Genomic DNA, 19015 nt, shown 5'->3' on the forward strand with positions numbered 1-19015 from the left:
CCATTAGCAGTTATAACTACAAACAAACACTTTCTGTAGTTGTTAGTTAGTGTGTCACAGTGCCTTGGAATTTTGGCCCACTCCTCCTTGCAAAACTGCTTCAGTCCAGTGAGATTTGTAGGCCTTCAAGCATGAATTGCACATTTCAGGTCCTGCCAAATATTTCAATAAGGTTTAGGTGTGGAGCATAACTAGACCATTCCAAAAGTTGAATTTTCTTATTTTTTAACCATTGTGTAAACTTGTTTGTATGTTTTGGATTGTTGTGCTTCAGCTCCAGCTCCAAGACAGATGACCTGGCACTCATTTGAAGAATTGTCCGATAGAGAGCAGAATGCGTAGTCAACGATAGCAAGGTGCAGCAAAGTATCCCCAAACCATCATATTACCCTCATCATGCTTCACAGTCAGTATGAGGTTCATACTTTGACAAGCAGTGTTAGGATTTCACCAAACATAATGTGACCCATGTTAATCAAATATCTCCACTTTTGATCCATCTGTGCATAACACATTGTTACAGAACTAAAGAGGATCTAGGTGTTTCTCAGGCAAGAGCAGGATAGAACAGACTAGAACAGAATAAAACAGAATGTAACAGAATAGAATATCTTCGTAATAGTACAAAACAGGAGTTTGGAGCTTAGGAAGTAAGGTTGCAAAAACCATAATATAACTTGAGACAATCATTTTTATTCTTCTTGATAAACAATGGTTTCCATTGTGCCATTTTACCATACATTTCATTTTTGCCCTTTTCTCAATCCTGATGGTTGAGTCATGAACACTGACCTTGGCTGTAGCAAGAGAGGCCTGCAGTTCTTTAGATGTTGTACTTTGCTTCTCTGTCACCTCATTGATGATTTTACATTTTGCTCATGGAGAGATTTTGGCACTCCTGGGAAGATTATTTAATGTTCCACACTTTGTCCATTTGGACAATTTGACTTGGTTTATAGTTCATTAGAGCCCTAGAGTCTTAGAATAGACTTTGTAACCTTTTCCAGACAGATAGACCTCCACAACCTCTCCTGAGGTCTTCTGGAATCTCTCTTCCTGGAATGTTGTGTCTGACTGGACAACCTGTGTGCTGCTAAGTTCACTCTGATTTAAAACCTTAAAGTTAGATTTTGATTGGACATTTGGACAGGGCTGGCCAAATAATTGCTGGTAGTTAACTGAAGTACTCACACTGGTTACTGATTACTGATCCTAATTTACTCTTCAAAGGGGGGGATGCAGACCTTTCCATACCTGGAGACTGCATAATTGATACCTTGCACATCAAAAATATGAAAGAACTACAAAATGAAGAACATAAATGACAAGCTATACATATATAACTAATATTACTAGTACTACTGGATTGGCATAGGATATTTCACATTTTATCCTGTGTATAATTATAATTACAACTGCTTTAAAAGCTGACTAATTATAATGTGGAAAATGTGTACAAATTCAGATGGGGGCAAACACTTTGTCACAACACTGACAAGCCATACAAAAAAAAAAAAAAAAATTATGATAAATGCATTACAGTTATGTCACGCTGTGACTCCTCCCCACATGCTGAGCTATGCTATAAATTACCCCATCTCCATACAAATTTCGAGCAAGTGGTCTCTGGAGTTTGGATATTTATTTTGCTCAAGAAAATTACTTGCAATTATTTGAAACACAAAACCCTTCACTAGACAGGTGAGCCAAACTTCACTTCCATGACTCTTGTCCAGCAGATATTGCCAACTGAATATCATGGCCACATGATCAGTGATCTGCTGCAGAGGGACAGCTTTCATTTTTCTTACAATCACAACTCTATCTGCCTAGAACTTGCAATACAATTATTGCTTTGATGTTAAGGAGCTTGTTGTTGTGTCAAAGATTGAGCTTCTATTTATTGAAGATTTACCGAATAACAGATAATTACTCTTCCTAATTGCCAGCGAAATGGCAGGAGGCTATAGTAAGCACATGCTTATTGACAATTGCATCCCCAGTTTCACAGCAAGGTCCTCGGCCTCATCCCAGGGCTGTGTCCCAAATCTCAGTACTAACACAGGTTACTAGATATAAGTAAGTAATACTAATTCTCTAATGAAACTTTCATCTGGCAGATGGGAAGCTGACAGCCCTCTGAGAAGCCCTTTCTTCCAGCCGATGCCACTTGGTCCTTTTTTCTTAAAAGTTAAAACATGTTTCTCAATTCTGAAAGTGTTCCAGTCTGCCAAATAAGCAGCCAACTGCAGCATTTCGAAATGGTGCCTGACTGCCTCCCAAAGGATGCCACATGAAAGAAGCAGTGGCAGTGGGTAAAAAAGTCATATGCAGCCCTACAGAACAACTTTTATACAGTTGAATTATGCTGCAGTTTAAGCATTTTTGAGATGTGTTGGTATATTTTGAATAAGCAAATTTATTTATTTAGGAAAAACTGCTTCTACTCTTAAAGGTACTAAAAATGCACTGACTAGAGCTGTTACTGAATCCCAGGAAGCGGTACCAGTAATACATTTTTTTAAATCAAGAGCCAGCCCTACTCACCCTAACAGAATGCCAGAGGTAGTATGATACAGGTCAATTCTGTTTTAAATACCCACTTAAGCCTTTGTTTTTTTGCTTTTAGTGTCTGTTACTCAGCCTGTTTTCAGCTAAATTGAGCAGACAGCCCCTTACTGCTAATTGCAAAATGCCCTGGCCACTGCTGGTGGGTTTATTGATTGCTCATCCTAACATTTCAAACAAGCTGAATGACATATGGAGATCGATGAAGCAGAGGCCATGAATTAGCTGCTTTCACTTGGGCCTCCAAGTCAGCTAATTCCGGTGGGCACAGTGTGAATTCCTATGGCCAAACCCATGCCTTAAAATAGCATGAGTTCATGACTGTGGTGCTCTAACGCCGTGCATGGAGAATGGCGCAGGTGGGGTTTGGGTTTTTCGGCTTCTCAGTGTCACTCGATGTTTTATGGTGAAGCTGGGAGGAAAAGTCTTTACTCTGCACAAAGGCTCATTTGGCACTTCAAATACCAGAAGCCAGTGAGCCAGTGTGAATTTGTGAACCATTTCTCAGGGCTCTGTTCACTTTATGAATTGATTCAAGGCTTAGCTACAAATATTCTGAAATATAAAATATACTGAAATACAAAATATGAATATACTGAAAATGTAACTAAAAATTAGGCTTTCTACCCTTTACGAATTGAAATAATTGCTATAATTTGTACATTAATTGTCAGAACTGAACTTGAACTTAGCTGCTCTCTTCTCATCTCTAAAGATCAAAGTTCCTCTTGTGAATAAAGTTCACTCAGTTCACTCAGGAAATCCATCTTGGTGTTCCTAACATAAATACGTAGCTTTTCACACCATTACTAGGGTCTGCTAATGGAAAGCTGGAAATGAAGCTGGATCAGCTTTGTTGAGTCATGGATAAGGACGACCATGAGAAATAACTCACTCAGTCAATTCAGACTAAAAGCTGAACTGGATGAGGCAAACCGCTCCAAAAGAAGGAAAAATAAATCTTTTGTAATTAAAGTACATGTTCTTATAAATAAAGGTACCTTTTATTCAGAGGAACAATAAAAGAGGAGTGACAAGAAACAGCTCAGCTATCTATCTACTCAACACCCTGAAAGCATCTCCTCAATAACTGCAATCACATAAAATCTGTCTCAAAAAATAGACTTTCTGTCAGAATACTGCAGCAATTTGTTGAGTAAGGAAAGCACAATTAATTTTACTTGATGATTGTGAGTGCCTGTATAGCCTTTATTGAGAACTATTCTTTAAGAGCTTAAACAAATTGTATCTCTGTACTGTTTCAAACTGACTGAATACCCTGACAGCATCTGAGTCACTAAGGAGAAGACAGATGAATGTTAACAGTATCCTTTTGCACCCTTGTAAAAACTTACTTTACAAAACTCTCATCATGTGTCAAATCAGATCATTATCTGACTCAGCCATAAATGAGTAACTAAATGATACTGAGTCAGCTATTGCCCCAGGACTAAAGTCATGATGTTAATCTGGGTGGAATATGATGAGATGGTGGATAGAATGCAACATCAGCGCTGAGAAAAAGCGTTGCGTGCTACAAGTAGTCCTCTGCTTCCCTCTTGTGGCTATTATGAATGACTCTTGAGGAAAAAAACTAAGCAGATTTAGCAGTCTTCCTTGTGAGTACTTACGTTCTAACAATACCAAAGCGAAGAGTAAATTCTACAGTATTTTATAATATTTTAATTATTACTACAACACGTATGACTTTATCTTTCCATTTTAATTAAATCTTTTTCCAAGAAATATATATTGAGCTCTTGAATGATAACTAAAATAAGCAGTGTGTAGCCTGTATATTTTCAAAAATGAAAGATATTTTTGTATTCTTTAAGAAAAATTAATGAAGCAGCCAGTAAAAACAAGTACCTTAAGACTCCAATGGTAAATAATTTGTTTTATTTTAAAAGTTCACTTTCACATTATGCCATCTCTAGATACCAATTTTGCATCATATCATGTTAATGATTACTGAGATATGAGTCTAAGTAATGAAAACATTAAATGCTCCATAGTTACAAACATACTGCATTTACATTTTTATTCTGCATGTTTATTTTATTGTTTGCTTTCATAACCATGTTCCGATCATATTTCAAATCAGAATTATATTTGTCCCTGGTGCAATGGTTTTGTCACTTATGACTCAATCAATGCACCGCACAAAACCTTAAGTGTTCATTTAACATTGGCAGTGTCATATCACCTAGACATGAACTCCAAGACATTTAAATTTACTATTTGGAGTTTGGATCAATTGCAGCAGAAAACAATTAATATAACATTCTTACAATTCTAATATTTTCACAATACAATGTGTTTTTCCCTTGGTTACAGATAAGCAAATGGAACCTTTTCATCTCCTTTAATACAACATGAGTTCCTACATGGTAATGGTGGAACAGACAGGTTACCATATGGAGAAGCAGTCAATAAATACAGGGGATGGAAATCAAAAAAGGGTAACAGCTGTTAGATATCACTGCTGGAAATAAATATTCAACGAATACAGAGAGAAATAATAGAACATTTTAATGCTCTATAATGTATTATAGACCAGGTTTCATGTTAAAAAAGAAAAACAGTTAAATGACACACAATCTGGTGGGTCATCCAGTGTAATTCAATAAGCCCAGTACTGGTCATGTGCACTGACTTTATGAAACTCATTGTGTTTGCAGTTAATTTTCATTATTTGCCTTGTGTTTCTGAAATAGAAAGTCGCATCCTGGACAACTTAGTGATTAATGAACTGATTGCAATTTTGATTTTAAAATCATTCAAAATCCTGTTAGGTCCTTCATCTGAGCTAGAATGCTAACTACTGCAGCCAGCTAAACTGACCCACAAGGAAACACTGCATACTGTTCATCAATTGGTATCTTAATACCAGACTTTATACTGATATCACACAACACTGCAATAAAGAACCCTCTAATATATCACTTTATTTATAATTGAGTGTTGTGAGCTCTGTCCAATTTCAGCTATTATGGAGTCAAGATTGTTCAGACCAATATTTAAATAAGCATTAAATGAAAGGTTCACAAGTGTTTTTAACATATTGTGTGACAATCACAATATAATATTTTGACCATCCCATACAGCTTTACTAGCTACACATTCTGAGTCCTGTTTAATGAGTCAGCCAGCAACACTGCTCCACTTGTGCATGGCAGGAAATAAATATACATTACATCTAGATAACGTACCTTAAAAGTAGGGAATACTCATCTAGAACATTGCCTTTTGCACAGATTAGTCTTCAAATTGACCAAAAAACTAGGTTATGCTCCTTTAAGGTCAATGCGTTACAGCAGATTAGTGGGCTTTTTGGGAACTGCTAAATATACCAGAAGACATTACTAGATAATAGTAATAAAGAAACCCAGTTTAACTAGACACTGCAGATAGATAAACACATGCACAATTGCCAGAGTAACCAATGTTTGGGTAGCAGTTTTAAATTATTAGTTTAATAAAACTTACTTCATGCTTTAACCTAACAATGACACCTTAAATAGTAGTTTAAAAAAAAACAAATGTACAATATTTTACACCTTCTAGACATTTACATCACAGAGGGCAAACAATTGAGCACTACTTTATTTCAACCAAAATTTTTTTCCAATTTTTTTTTTTACATGTTTCTTATAAGAGCAGAAGTAACAAAGAGAAAACAGTTAAGCAATAAATAAAAAGGAAAAAGCTTTATTCTTAAAACATCCGGGGAAAATATTAACCAAACTAAGTCTCAACTCTTTTGGATGAATTTTTCAATAATTTGTAAAAAATAATTTGGATGTTATGTTCACACCAAAGAACTCAAACATTGCAATAAAAAAGCCTACAATAAAGGTTTGGATTGAAACATGTAGCTCTAAATGTACCAACTGTTAAAACTGCAATCATATCAATTCCACAATAATTCAATCATGCATACTTGTATTAGTCAATCACAATAACTTTAAGATCAATTTTTGGACCTGCATATCTACCTGAGCCAGAGTACAGCATATATTTCTTAAAACAAAAATTATTTCAAAATTCAAGCATTTACACAAAACCCATAAATTCCAGTAAATTCTTCATTTCTTCTCAGATGTAAGGCAAAGAGATAGTATGATGGTATGATATCTGACCTTTTAAAGCCTATATTCACATATAAAGCAAAAGCCTCTCTTTTTCTTTTGTAGCGAGTGATCTAGTTCTCCACATCATCTCGTCCACAAGGGAGCTGTTGTATTTTCTTGGCGATGCACCGTGCTATGCTTCTACTGCTTGCTGCAATCAACCTCCGAGACATCAGATCAAATGTCCCCCCTGCAGCACAATTGGACAACTGGATTTACTGAAGCACACTTGAGTGCATCTTAGAATAATAGTTAATGGGTGTTTTTGGTTTGTTAGTGATAACTCTGTCAAGGGGATGTAAAGCACTCGATTTACTTCCCAAGTATAAATGACCAGCTATTTCTTATGGATTAATGAAGAGGAACAACAGAAATTGGAAACCCCTTGTACAAATATTTTCTAACTGTATAGATTGTTGACATACATTAATAAAAATAACATTTTAAAACTGTGACTTTGTGCCACTTGGATGCAGCATTGGTTTCACACAAAACACAGAAGCAGCCCCACAGTCTTCAGCTAGGACAACAACAAAACAACCCCAGAGCCCAAGAGAAGGTGGGCCCAAGCGCTCCCGGCCGCTGCCTGCTGATTACCCCACCTGCTCCCGGCCGATAGCACATCAAGAGGAATACAAAGAAGCAGTGCTGGCAGCAGTAACGCAGGGCAACAGCAGGTGGCAAATAACAGTGGCGATGCTTTTTCTCTGAGGCTCTTAAGCACTCCCCTCCTTGTGATTCCCAACACAAAGGAGGAAGGACAGCTGGAACCTTCCACACCTACCTCCCCAAACTGCTGCAACATGTAGTTCAAGGCACTGAGCACCATCCTGCACTACCTTCCCTTTTGGCATTAATCACTGCAAAGAAACACGTTGCCAGAGCTCACACCTGCCACCTGAGCACCTGTAGGTTACACCACACCTACTGTCTCGCACAGTCACAAAGATTAATACGTAATCAGGATGTAAAGCGGTATCCACACACAAACACTGTATAAATCATTTCATTTAAATATTTATATTCATATATATTTATCAACAATCAATTCCCTTTAAATAAATTTAAGATTCTATCTTTATTAACAGAATGCAGAAATTGCCCTTCTTACCCATCCAATGGATAACTCAGCCAGCTAGTATTTTTAATGGTAGCAAACCTTACCTACTGCATAAAGCTAAGAACCATACTGAACATGTGTATAAGAAGACATATGGCCAACAGGTTACTTTAAAACACATTTAACACTCAAGTTCCAACTAAAACAAAATAAAGCTGGCACCATGTCATTAGTGCACATCTCATAGTAGCATCTGAGTCTTAAGCTCATCTGACCTACACAGTAAACTGCCAAAACTGGCTTACAATTTGTCACTCACAGTACTCGCCTAACCTTTGTTCTGATAATGTACGATATGCACAATATCCTTTGATGACCAGTACCTGTGACATCCATGATGACTCCCCCAGCCTCAGTAATTATGGCTGCTCCTCCTGCCATATCCCAGCAGTGGATTCCCATGTGGTAGTAGGCATCTGCTGCCCCGCAAGCTACCAAACACATATTCACAGCCGCACTGCCAGGGGCCCGGATCCTACGGTCCAATTGAAACAGTTTAGCTGGTTTATTTATTTAGTTATGCAGCCTGTAAAACATTTCCTTGCTGTCCAATTCAAACTCATAACCTATGGCTATGACAACAACTATCTCAGACCTACATTGGTGTTTAGGCCTACTGGTCATAAATGTCCATAATGCATATCAAAATATGCTCACCCTCACTAAATCATCAAAGGTGTAAAATTTGGTTTCTTGTCTCTTATGGTTTTGTACAAAATTAATCTAAAAGCTCCTGCACTGTCACATTGCCTTGTGGTCGGATTCCACAAATAGGGCTTCCCTAGAGGATACACCAAGTAACTACACCAGTAACTACAGATCAGTGGTCCATTCTGTTGTACAGAATAGGAAAAAAAACAGACTACTGCATTTGGACATGACTTTATCTAAAATTGTTCAAGAAATAAGAGAGGTTATAAATATGAGACAGTATTCACCCATGAACAGGGATAGTAAGGAGGCTCTCCATGTTGGCCATCATGATCCTGAAGTGTTCTGGATCTTTTTTGAAACCCATCTCTGTCAGTACCAGGGACTTGGTGATGTCTATGTATAAGTAGGCAAAATGAGTACTGTAAGCATCATCCTCTGCTAGACCAGTTCATATTCAAAAACAAAAAATATGCAATGGCTGCAAACAGCAGCCATAAGTTAATAAATGCCCTGGTGGCCATGGCTCTCAGTGTGCATGGACTGACCCTGCTGCCGTGAGACTTTGATAGGGGCTCCATTGCAGAATGCTCCTTTACCCTTGCGAGCAGTATACATTTTGTCCTCAATACAGCTGTACACAATACCAAACTCTATCTAAGGGGGGAAAAAAAAAAAGAGCAGGTAAAACTAAATATGCTGTATAAGCCATTACCTCATACTCTACATAGTGGTATACCATTGTGGAAAAAGGGAGCCATTCTGGACTGTGCCGCATACAGCTGAACATAACGCTGGTAGGTACAGTTACAGTACAGGCATGTTAAATAACTGAGTCATTCATAGAGAGAATGCTAAACATGAATATCTAACATATTAATTTCTTAACCATCTGCTCACTGTGCAGACAAAAACAATAATTTAAAAAGGAGCAGTTTACCTAAGATATACATTCTTTTCTAGCATATGAAACTAAAAAAAGATTAACTGTTAAAAGAACCTACTTTTCCTAGATAGCCAAGACAGGTAGTATGGCACAAAAGCAAGCCATTAGCATGACACTGATTTAAACTGGATCCCATGAGCTTGTGTCCATTATTTATCCCATTAGCATTTATTGGGCTGAAGGACAAAAGCAGAGAAAAAATATGAACCAATTTAACACTCCCAAGTGGCTCTTGGGATTACAAGATAATAAACACCAGAAGTAATACCTGTTTATTCACTGTAAATCCAATGGAGACTGACACAAAGGGGAACCTGGACAAAGTCAGGAACAAAAAGTATATTTCTTCTGAGAGCTGTTTTTTTTATTATTATTAATTCATTACTTTTTACATTTTTTTTATTCAAAAGAGTGTAAGGGGTCTGTTAATATTTGTAGAAGTAGGTTATTTACAAGCAGTACATGGTATTCCTTACAGTTCTCAACATTTCCCCCCAGCAAATGGCTTACCATTCTAAAACAGGGTGATCCAATTATTTTCCCTTTGTATGGAAAGTAAATTGAGCAACAAACTCACTACTCAGTTTAAAACTCATCTTGCACCTATTTACAATCACTTGCCATTTTGTTGGTATACTTATGTGCCTTTTAAGGGTTTAAAAGAAGGTTCATAGTCCATCTGTTAGCATATAAAACTTTTCGGCCACCCTCGACTCCTATAGTGTTTTAATACACAAAAAGTCCATCGGTCACTCACACCTGTGGACAAAGTTTGTGGTTCCATCGATAGGATCAATGATCCAGGTCGGGTTATCGGTTAGAACACTGGATGCTCCAGCAGCCACTGATTCCTCACCTATAAAACTTAAAGATGCATCAGGGAGGAAAGAAAGCAGGGGGGAGGGAATGAGTGAAAAGAATGATGGACAGCAAGATACAGACAGACAGAGAGAGAGAGAGACAATCACAATGAGCCTTATGTAGTGACTGCAACACAACTGAAATATTGCTAACATCTTAACAACACTCACAAGGCAACATAATGAGCTGTTTTGATTAGATTATTATTAGTCTTTAATCCTAACAGTACTGAAATTGCACTAAAGCTCTAAGCACCTGTGACTTGGATATGTCTTCTTGATGGAGGATATAATTAGTTCCTCCACCTTCTGGTCTGTCTCTGTGACCAGGTCTACTGGAGAGCTCTTCTGCATTATGGATATCTCTCTCTGTACGGCATCACGAATCATCTGAAACACAGGATGATAGACACAGTGGTCAAGAGGCAGAGAAGGATGGCTTTAGTTTGCAAGATATCAAAAGATGTTAATCGTGTTACCTTTGGGTGAACTCTCATAAACTACAATACTGTATCTTGTAATACACTGTAGCTCCTAAGAACGAACAGCTATTTTCATCGCTTACCTTTCCTGCCTCTTTTGTAACCCCAAGACAGTAATCCATACATTCTTGCCAAGGATCCATCATACATGACCTAACAGTAGTATAAAAGAAAGTAAAGATTAGCGACAATTAGACTGGCATGCCGTTGGCTTTTCATCTCGACTTTAGCTAGTAACGTTACGTTGAATACACCTAACGCTAGCGAGCTATTACAGCTGACCAAGGGGTGTGCATGGTTTCTCATTTAGCTAGCTACATGTTGATCGATTTTGCGAAGCTCTAGATAAACGAAAAAAACGATTTAGCTAGCTTAGGTTAGCAACCGTACACATAAAACAAAGCTAGCTAGGTTAATAGTGGCACTAAAAGCTCAAAAAACCTGCATGTGTTGGTGTCCCTGACCTTTCAATCAAACATTTTAGTAGCTAACCTAGCTAAGATAACTAGAATGTTTCATTGAATGTTCCTCTAGCTAGTTAGCCAGTGAATTTTCTAGTAACACTAGCTATCGCTGCAGAAAATAAGACGAAACACAAACTCACCATAGCAAGCAAACTTACAGAAATCAGTCTACAGTGTCGACACTAAACGCTCAGTAAATACTGATTATAGCCATTATAGCTAGCGTTGGGTTACGACAGTATCCAACTGCTGAGCCGCAGAACCGCACTTTCAGACCCACTACCAGCTACCTAGTGGTTCATTTCAGAACTGCGTTCTCACACTTTCCTGACCTTAAGAGAGAATTTTTATGTAAAATTCTGGGGGGGGGGGGGGGTGTACCAGTGTATAGCGTACGTAATAATTTTGCTTCATGGTGCAAGCGGTAGATAAAGATAGACAATGCTGAGGTTGAGAAACGGGTGTTCCGAGACTGATTCCAGATGCATTTGATTGTTTCCTACATGGTTCTAAAGATGTCCTTACATAGAACGCAAGGTTCTAAATAGAACCATTTCCTTTACTAAAGAACCCTTGAACAACAATCAATTAAAGACCGATATATACCAGCAAGCTAATCAACTAAAGCACCTGTTTCTCAACCTCAGCATTCTCCTTATCTGTCACTTCTACTACATGAACGTAAGGTTAACGAAACTACCGCCCCACATGCACTTGAAAGCAACGTTATTGCTAACGTACTGTACAGGCCTTGGTACTAAAAAACAACAAAAACGTCATAGTAAATGACAGGAAAGTGTGACTACAATTCTGAAATGAGCCACTAGAGGTGTATTTGTAAGGCGCTGGAACTACGGTCCTGAGGTCCTGACCCTCCTCAGTTGGCTGGAATGGCAACCCACGACAGAAGTCAAAAGACAAGCCACGCCTCTGTAATAAACTCTTGACATGGCTGGAGTCTCTTTGGCTCGGGGTCTATTGGAAAAAGCCAAAACACATAGTGACATTCGTAGTGTTAGAAATTACGAAAGAGACACTCTGTAGAAGATGAAAGAAAAGAAAAAAAAGAATAGAGCTTTGGAATAAATAAGCTTTATATATTTAAACTCTAATATCTTGTGTAATGTAAACGCCTTTGTACGTGGGCACTGTGATTCACAACGTGATGCAGATATTCATGCCAAACACGCGGAAAAATGAATGCCCTTTTTATATTCGTTTGCATATTTGTTTTACTTAGTAAAGAATATTGCTTAATAGGCATGAAGGTGGGTAGTTTCACCATTACACAGTGACATTGCCAGATTTAATTCCGTTTCATTTTGCTTGATGTGATGAAGGCCTATTCTTCATGTAAACAGTATATCTTCATGTATAAGTGTGCTTAAAAGCAGAATCTAGTTCTATTTCTGAGTCAATCTAACTGCTTTAAGGGGGTTTTCAGTTAGAAATTATACGTGAATAACCATGTACACATTTTGAAAAAGAATTTCATTTAAAACAATAAATTCCTTTAGGATGATAGGAAGGAATGGGGATTTTAGAATAAAATACAACCATTGTCATAGGCATTATAGCCTATTTAGTTTTAACCAAATGGGGAAAACAGGAGCATTCTTTGGGCAAATATTCCTCTCCCTTTTGCAGAGGTGCTGCCCATTGTAATTAAAGTCATGGGAGCCTGCATATGTGTGCAGTGGAGTTGTGTAGCGAAGCGTGGGAGAATGCTCGCTGCTCTTTGTCTAAAGGTTCACTATGAAGGTATGCACTATACTTTTCTCTGAGCATTCAATTAACTCTGAAAACTTGTGACTAGATGTGACTAGAACATAATTCGTGTGGGCATAGGTATTGCAGATTTCATACCTTGTATCACATGTTTTGTGTTTTCATAGTGTGTGTGTGTGTGTGTGTGTGTGTGTGTGTGTGTGTGTGTGTGTGTGTGTGTGTGTGTGTGTGTGTGTGTGTATAAATACATGTACACATAAGCCATGGAATCACTACAAGGAAACCATATTCTCATCTGTAGCATGGGACAAGCAATTTCAGGGGGTATGGCCACATTCATCTGCCCATTAGATGGATTTGAGTCATTTATGTGAAAGCATGGAAACACAATGCCCTTACTCATGAACAAATGGACTCTATACAGTAAGTATTTAAAATTGATTCTGCACATGGTGTTTCTCTTCTAATCCCTGTAAATTCATACATTATTTTTCACATATGTCATTGATGTTATTAGCATTAGGGTGTTTTTATTATGTGAAGAGCAGCAAATATTAGATTAGCTTTCTGCAGCCATTATTGCTCAATGGCTGGGTCCTTACTTTGGATCTATTTTCTAGTACCCGAAAGGATTGTTTTGCATTTTTCAATTCTGCTTCACAGGTGTAATGTACATGTTTGTCAGAAGGGGGAGTAGGAAGGAAGGAAATTGCAGTATGATTGCAGGTAAGTACACTGGTGATTAATGTGAACAGTTCAAACTAACAGTTTTTATTTTTTACTTGAGATGGAGACCTATGTTTTTCCTCCATGCCTACGACTAAACAAATGGGATCCGAGTTAATAAACCAATCAATAATAATGCTGAAAATTGATTATGTGACTATTTTGACTTTATATTTAAATAAAGGTGTTTCTATTTCTTCCTTTCCCCTTTTTTCTTTTTTTATTTGAAGAACTCATTGTTCTATTCCTCATTGGTCAAGTAAACTCAGGGCCTGGAACCACCCCTTATTTAAAACAAATTGTGATTGGGCGATGTTATAATTACATTACCCTGGTCAACCCCAGTTCCAGGTGAGACAAGTAGATGGAGCATTTTCTTACATATATTCCATATATAAATAAACTCTAATCTGAATCTGTTTTGGTGTATGAGTTTTAAAAATTGCAAAAATTTAGAATATTAACCCAGGTTTTACTATTAGTTTAGCATAAAAGTGAATGTGCATAATTGCTGTAATGCCTGTGTATGTGTGTGCACTATGTAGGTATAACTGTGAGGAGATCTGGCATGAGTTTGAGGAAGCAGTGGTCCAGAGGACACCATGCAGTGTGGGAGTGAAGGATTACCAGAGAATGTTCCAGGCTGCAACTCAGACTCCCCCCTGTGACAAAGTGAGAGACTCTATGGAGATGTCACACGTGGTGCAGAAGTGGGAAATGGGAGATGACTGTTTTATCAAATATCCATCTAGGATTCTGGGACCCAAATTAAGTTTTAATAATACTTAATCACAAAAATGATTAAAAGTGCTGTTTAGGCTTGTTTAAATTTGATGAACCTGACCCACCATTGATGTACATGAAGGAAAAATGTAGCTATTTTTACACTCTGTCATTTAAACCTTTTCTCTTCAGACATATCAGATAACTGAACAGACTATAGAGTCCAATAAATCTCAGGCATTTGGGCCCCATTTTCAACTACACAACCAATACATGCCAAAAATGCCTTTAATACCTCAAATCGTATTGTCATGATCGAGAATGATGTCCATGATGAAGCTTGTTTAAAGGATCAGACATCCCCACTGAAATTTTGATATAAAAAAATGTGATATTGTATAATGGTCTCCAGCTGTTTGATACATGTTGATCTAAAACAGATATGAGTAATTATATTCTAACACGCTTGATTGAACTAATTATGAATGATTATGAAGCCCTATATCAGTTTAAGTGTCCATCTGAAGGCTCTTTATAACTGGACATATGCACCCTTGTTTTAAATGTATTGTGTCATCCATACTTCAATATCAAAAACAGATGCTGTTCTGGAGCAAGACACAAGGGCTAATGCACACCTACTCAGCTATAACAGGAAGTTTCTGGACCTTAGAAGACACACTGGTGGGATTTATGTTCAATGACCTCAACTGGTGTGGACAGCAGGAAAGAGACAGAGGTGCTTTCAGCACACATACAGCTTACAAAGAGGAAGATACTGCTGCACATTTAGACAAGCAAGCTATTAGTGCATAGGAGATGGAATGCATTAGTAAAAGTCAACATGATATGAAAAATATACGTTGATGTGAAATTACATTTTGTTATTGCTATTTTAACAAAGTCTTTCTCTTCCAACAGGTTTTGATTTTCAGTCATGTCCAGAATGGTCATCATGTGTGACACATCCTGTGTATTCACTCTGGAAGAGGGCGTCACAAAATGTGAGGCTGAACAATTCATCATGAATTCCACATTGGATATTTCTTTGTTTAAAAAACAGGAAATTACATTGAACTTTCAATTAACCAGTAAACTATTACTGGTTTGGAAATCCAGTTTGGAAATCCTGAAGAACATGCTACACAAGAATGGATTTAATGTTGTGACATAGTGATTTCGCATTCTAGCCTGTCCTAGTGCAGTGTCACATTCTGTGACCATTCATCACAGAACACATGGCAACTATATTCAAAATTGAGTGCACTGCCAAGTGTTGGGGTCACTATTTAACTTAATTTAATTTAATTTATTTTATGTTATAACATTAATGTTATAGCTAGTATCCAACTACAAGACTCTAGATCAGATTTGCTTCAGCAATGTCAGCTAATATGTATAATCCCAGCGATTAACCTTGTAACCTCTATGCTCATATTTATTTTTACAGTTTGCTGCAGCAGCCTGTGGAAACATCACAGTGCTTTTAAATGGATCAATTGAGAATGCTTTCAGCAGGGAAAGGTAAGAAATATTAACATGAACACTGTTGTTCATTTATTTTACAGGTACATTCTCTGTGGCTATGGTATCTACATATATTTTAATGTTATTCATAAAATAGATTGGAGTAATTGTGGGATTACTCTGCATATGTTTAATGTAATTGAACACTTTTTAATGTAATTTAATGTAATCGAACACATTTGTCTAGTGATAAGCAGAAAAAAATATGCAAAAGAGAAAGTCTTAGCATACTTAACAGTCAAAGTGTTCTGAAAATCTGAGTGATAACTGACAACTGCAGTTCATACTGGCTCCAACAGATGGCCCAGTTTAACTACGCTTTAATTTAATTCGTACAGTATAATCCTACACTTTCACCTTTCCCCGAAGGTAGTCACAAGCCTGAGGTAATAAAAAGAGTGTTTACAGAGAAAAGAAGTTTGAACATTGAGTTAGAAGTATTATTAACATAAAACATAAAGGGTCAGAGGGATTCTGTATACTTATAAAATGATTTGTGTACAGAGCAGAGGCTTGCAGGCTTCTGCAAAGGATTCTGGGTAGGCTTCAGCTGACTTCTGTGTAAGACACATCATCTCTCCATCAGGTACAGGATGGTGTAGAAATCCAACCTCACGTAAAATGAAGTAATTAAAATAAATAAATAAATAAATAAATAAATAAATAAGAGAAGTCTTCTCATGGACTGTAATGGTACCAAGATCTAACTAGTATAGGTATTGAACATCAATTTGCGTAATAGGAATAATGTACAAGTTGGACATAATAGTGGAAACTTCAGAGAACTATATGAAAAAATGGAGGGCATAATTGCCCTTGAAAAAGTGTATAAAAATTAAGCTCCTGTCTACCCCTCACACATTCTCTGGAGGATGCCTTACATGCATGTTATCTTTGACTTGCAATAAAGAATGGGACCGGCTATTCAACTAATTCTGAAGTCTGTATCTTTATTTTCTAACTGAATGTTTAACTTTAAAACAAGCTAATTAGGGATTTAGGAACAATAACCCCTCCCAATATATTTCCCTTGATTTGTGTGATTTTATTTCCTCCAGCATGTTTGCGAGTGTGGAGCTTGGCAATTTGAACCCCAGGACGGTGTCTCACATCCATATTAAAGTTATTCCCAATCTGGAGGGCCCATTCATGTAAGAGAAAGAGAATTGGTTATCTTGGTTTACAAATCTGTTTTATGCCCACATCATGTACATTGGCTCTGTCTTCTTATTGTTAGGTATAGACACTGGGTAAATATCTTGGAATAGGCAATGTCTGGGTTTATACACTTAATCATTATCAAACTGTAAACTTCTGAATCTCCATTTTACAGGATTGTGTTTATGTTATTGACATTTCAAGGAATGTTTGCTATAAGGAATGCAAGGATCTGCCTGATACCTAAGGAAGGGTACCTTTTCATTTCAGGAGTAACTGAAAATAACACAAACACTGCAGCCAAATAAGTCACTGAGAGAGAGAAATATGCTGTTCTCAATGCTCAAGATTAAAATGTCCGTGAGTTTGTTCACATTACTCAATGAGCGCTTTTTACATTTTTAGAGAATCCTGCTCAAAAGGCTCAATTCTGGAACTCATCAATATTCTACAGTTGCGAGGGTTCCACTGGTCCTGCACAGACAGTGATGAGTATGTATCACACTCCTTTTTTAAAAATAGAGCATGTTTTTCTAGGTTTGTAATTTATGACATACACCTTATGTTTCATAAAAGGATACTAATGATTCTCCAGTGCACAAAGAATCCAGGACAGCCAACCTGTCAAGCATGTTCCAACAGCATCTCACACACCTGCAGTGCAGAAGAGCAACTACAGCATCTTATTTTATTCCATCCATGGAATATGCCATAAATTACAACTAAAATGTATTTTTAAATTCCTAAGTACAACTTAAATGATCAGTGTTATGAACATTTCTACAGTTGTTGCATCATTTTAAAAATTGTACTGCCAACTGTCCTAGACTTTGTATAAGAATAAAACAGAAAAAAACAGGATATTTTAGGACTCATATACACACACAAATTCTATGACAACTATTAGGGGGGGCTGATAAACTAACATGAGACATAGCACTGTACTTAACACTATTTCTAGAGTACTGAAGGCTTATTAAAGTGACATTTAATGCTTGCTCTGTTTAACATTACATCGAGCAGCATATTCAAAACACAGTATATCCAAACTCCAAAATTGGATTTTGCAAATATTCATACCAGTTGATACAAGCAAGAAAAATGTCACTGAATTCAAGAAGTATTAAGTCATAAAACAGTTATCATCATGATACCTGGCAGTAGCCCCAACTCCAACCAGCTGTAACTTTTCATATGAATCATGTCTTGGAGATTGTTATTTGCAATTTGAGGTCACATTGATGCACAAGCAGAATGTGCTTTTGGTTTCTTTTCATTTTTTATTATTGAACCTAAGTTTGTAGTAGATTGTTAAATTCAATCTCCAATACATAATATTTTATTTATAGATCATTAAACAATGGCATGACAGCTAAGTCATCTAAATGCACATATTTGTAAGAATAACAGATACATCATATGGATATTATGATGTGCACCCAACAAAAGGTGGCAATGCAACAAAAGGCAGCTATAACGCAACGTGATGAGGGAGTGGGATGCCGAGGCAAGTCTCTGTAACGAAAAAGGGGTTGATTGACAATTCAAACAAAACTGAAACCAAAACACCAAAAACAGCACAAAACCGCAAAAATGTAGCACTGGCAATAATTGCGTTTAAGTGTTACGTGTTTTACACAAAGGGTCAAATAGCGACAACAGCACAACAAGGGTTTAAATACCTGTGCTAACAATGCACATACCTACGAACAGGTGTAGTATGTACAATTAACCCAGTACGGGTGTGACGATGGACACACACACACACACACACCCACGGGGAGGAGTGTAGGAGAGGGAGGCCATGCCATGACAGTAGCGCATGACCTTTTGTTTATGTTTTTCTGTTACAGGTGACTTTGTTTTGATTTCCTGCCAAACCTCCATCAGGTGGTGTGGCAAATAAGGCACAATACACAACACCTGATG

General features: G+C 37.3%; 2 protein-coding genes across 4 annotated transcripts; one reads left to right on the forward strand and one right to left on the reverse strand.

The window, feature by feature from the left end:
* Positions 1-4599: 4599 nt before the first annotated feature.
* LOC113582411 (inositol monophosphatase 1-like) lies at positions 4600-11556 on the reverse strand. Of its 3 annotated transcripts, none has more exons than XM_081718963.1 (9): positions 11383-11556; positions 10844-10913; positions 10535-10668; positions 10178-10282; positions 9687-9732; positions 9021-9129; positions 8760-8868; positions 8145-8296; positions 4600-6891 (listed from the first exon to the last, which is right to left on the reverse strand). In XM_081718963.1, the coding sequence occupies exons 2-9, from the start codon at positions 10904-10906 to the stop codon at positions 6773-6775; spliced, it is 837 nt and encodes a 278-aa protein (XP_081575089.1). In that variant the 5' UTR covers positions 10907-10913; positions 11383-11556; the 3' UTR covers positions 4600-6772. The 3 variants fall into 3 exon arrangements, with proteins under 3 accessions (XP_081575089.1, XP_026873957.2, XP_035382471.1); XM_027018156.3 differs by having other exon boundaries at positions 11365-11554; XM_035526578.2 differs by lacking the exon at positions 10178-10282 and having other exon boundaries at positions 11365-11556.
* A 2112-nt stretch (positions 11557-13668) lies between these two features.
* Positions 13669-17872, forward strand: LOC113582405 (ADP-ribosyl cyclase/cyclic ADP-ribose hydrolase 1). Its single transcript, XM_027018149.3, has 9 exons — positions 13669-13678; positions 13909-14029; positions 14224-14350; positions 15002-15140; positions 15323-15405; positions 15852-15925; positions 16987-17079; positions 17492-17578; positions 17663-17872. The coding sequence occupies exons 1-9, from the start codon at positions 13669-13671 to the stop codon at positions 17799-17801; spliced, it is 873 nt and encodes a 290-aa protein (XP_026873950.1). The 3' UTR covers positions 17802-17872.
* Positions 17873-19015: the final 1143 nt, after the last annotated feature.

Source organism: Electrophorus electricus, chromosome 1, assembly GCF_041902795.1.
Source record: "Electrophorus electricus isolate QZ-2024a chromosome 1, ASM4190279v1, whole genome shotgun sequence".
In the NCBI taxonomy this organism is placed as follows: Eukaryota; Metazoa; Chordata; class Actinopteri; order Gymnotiformes; family Gymnotidae; genus Electrophorus; species Electrophorus electricus.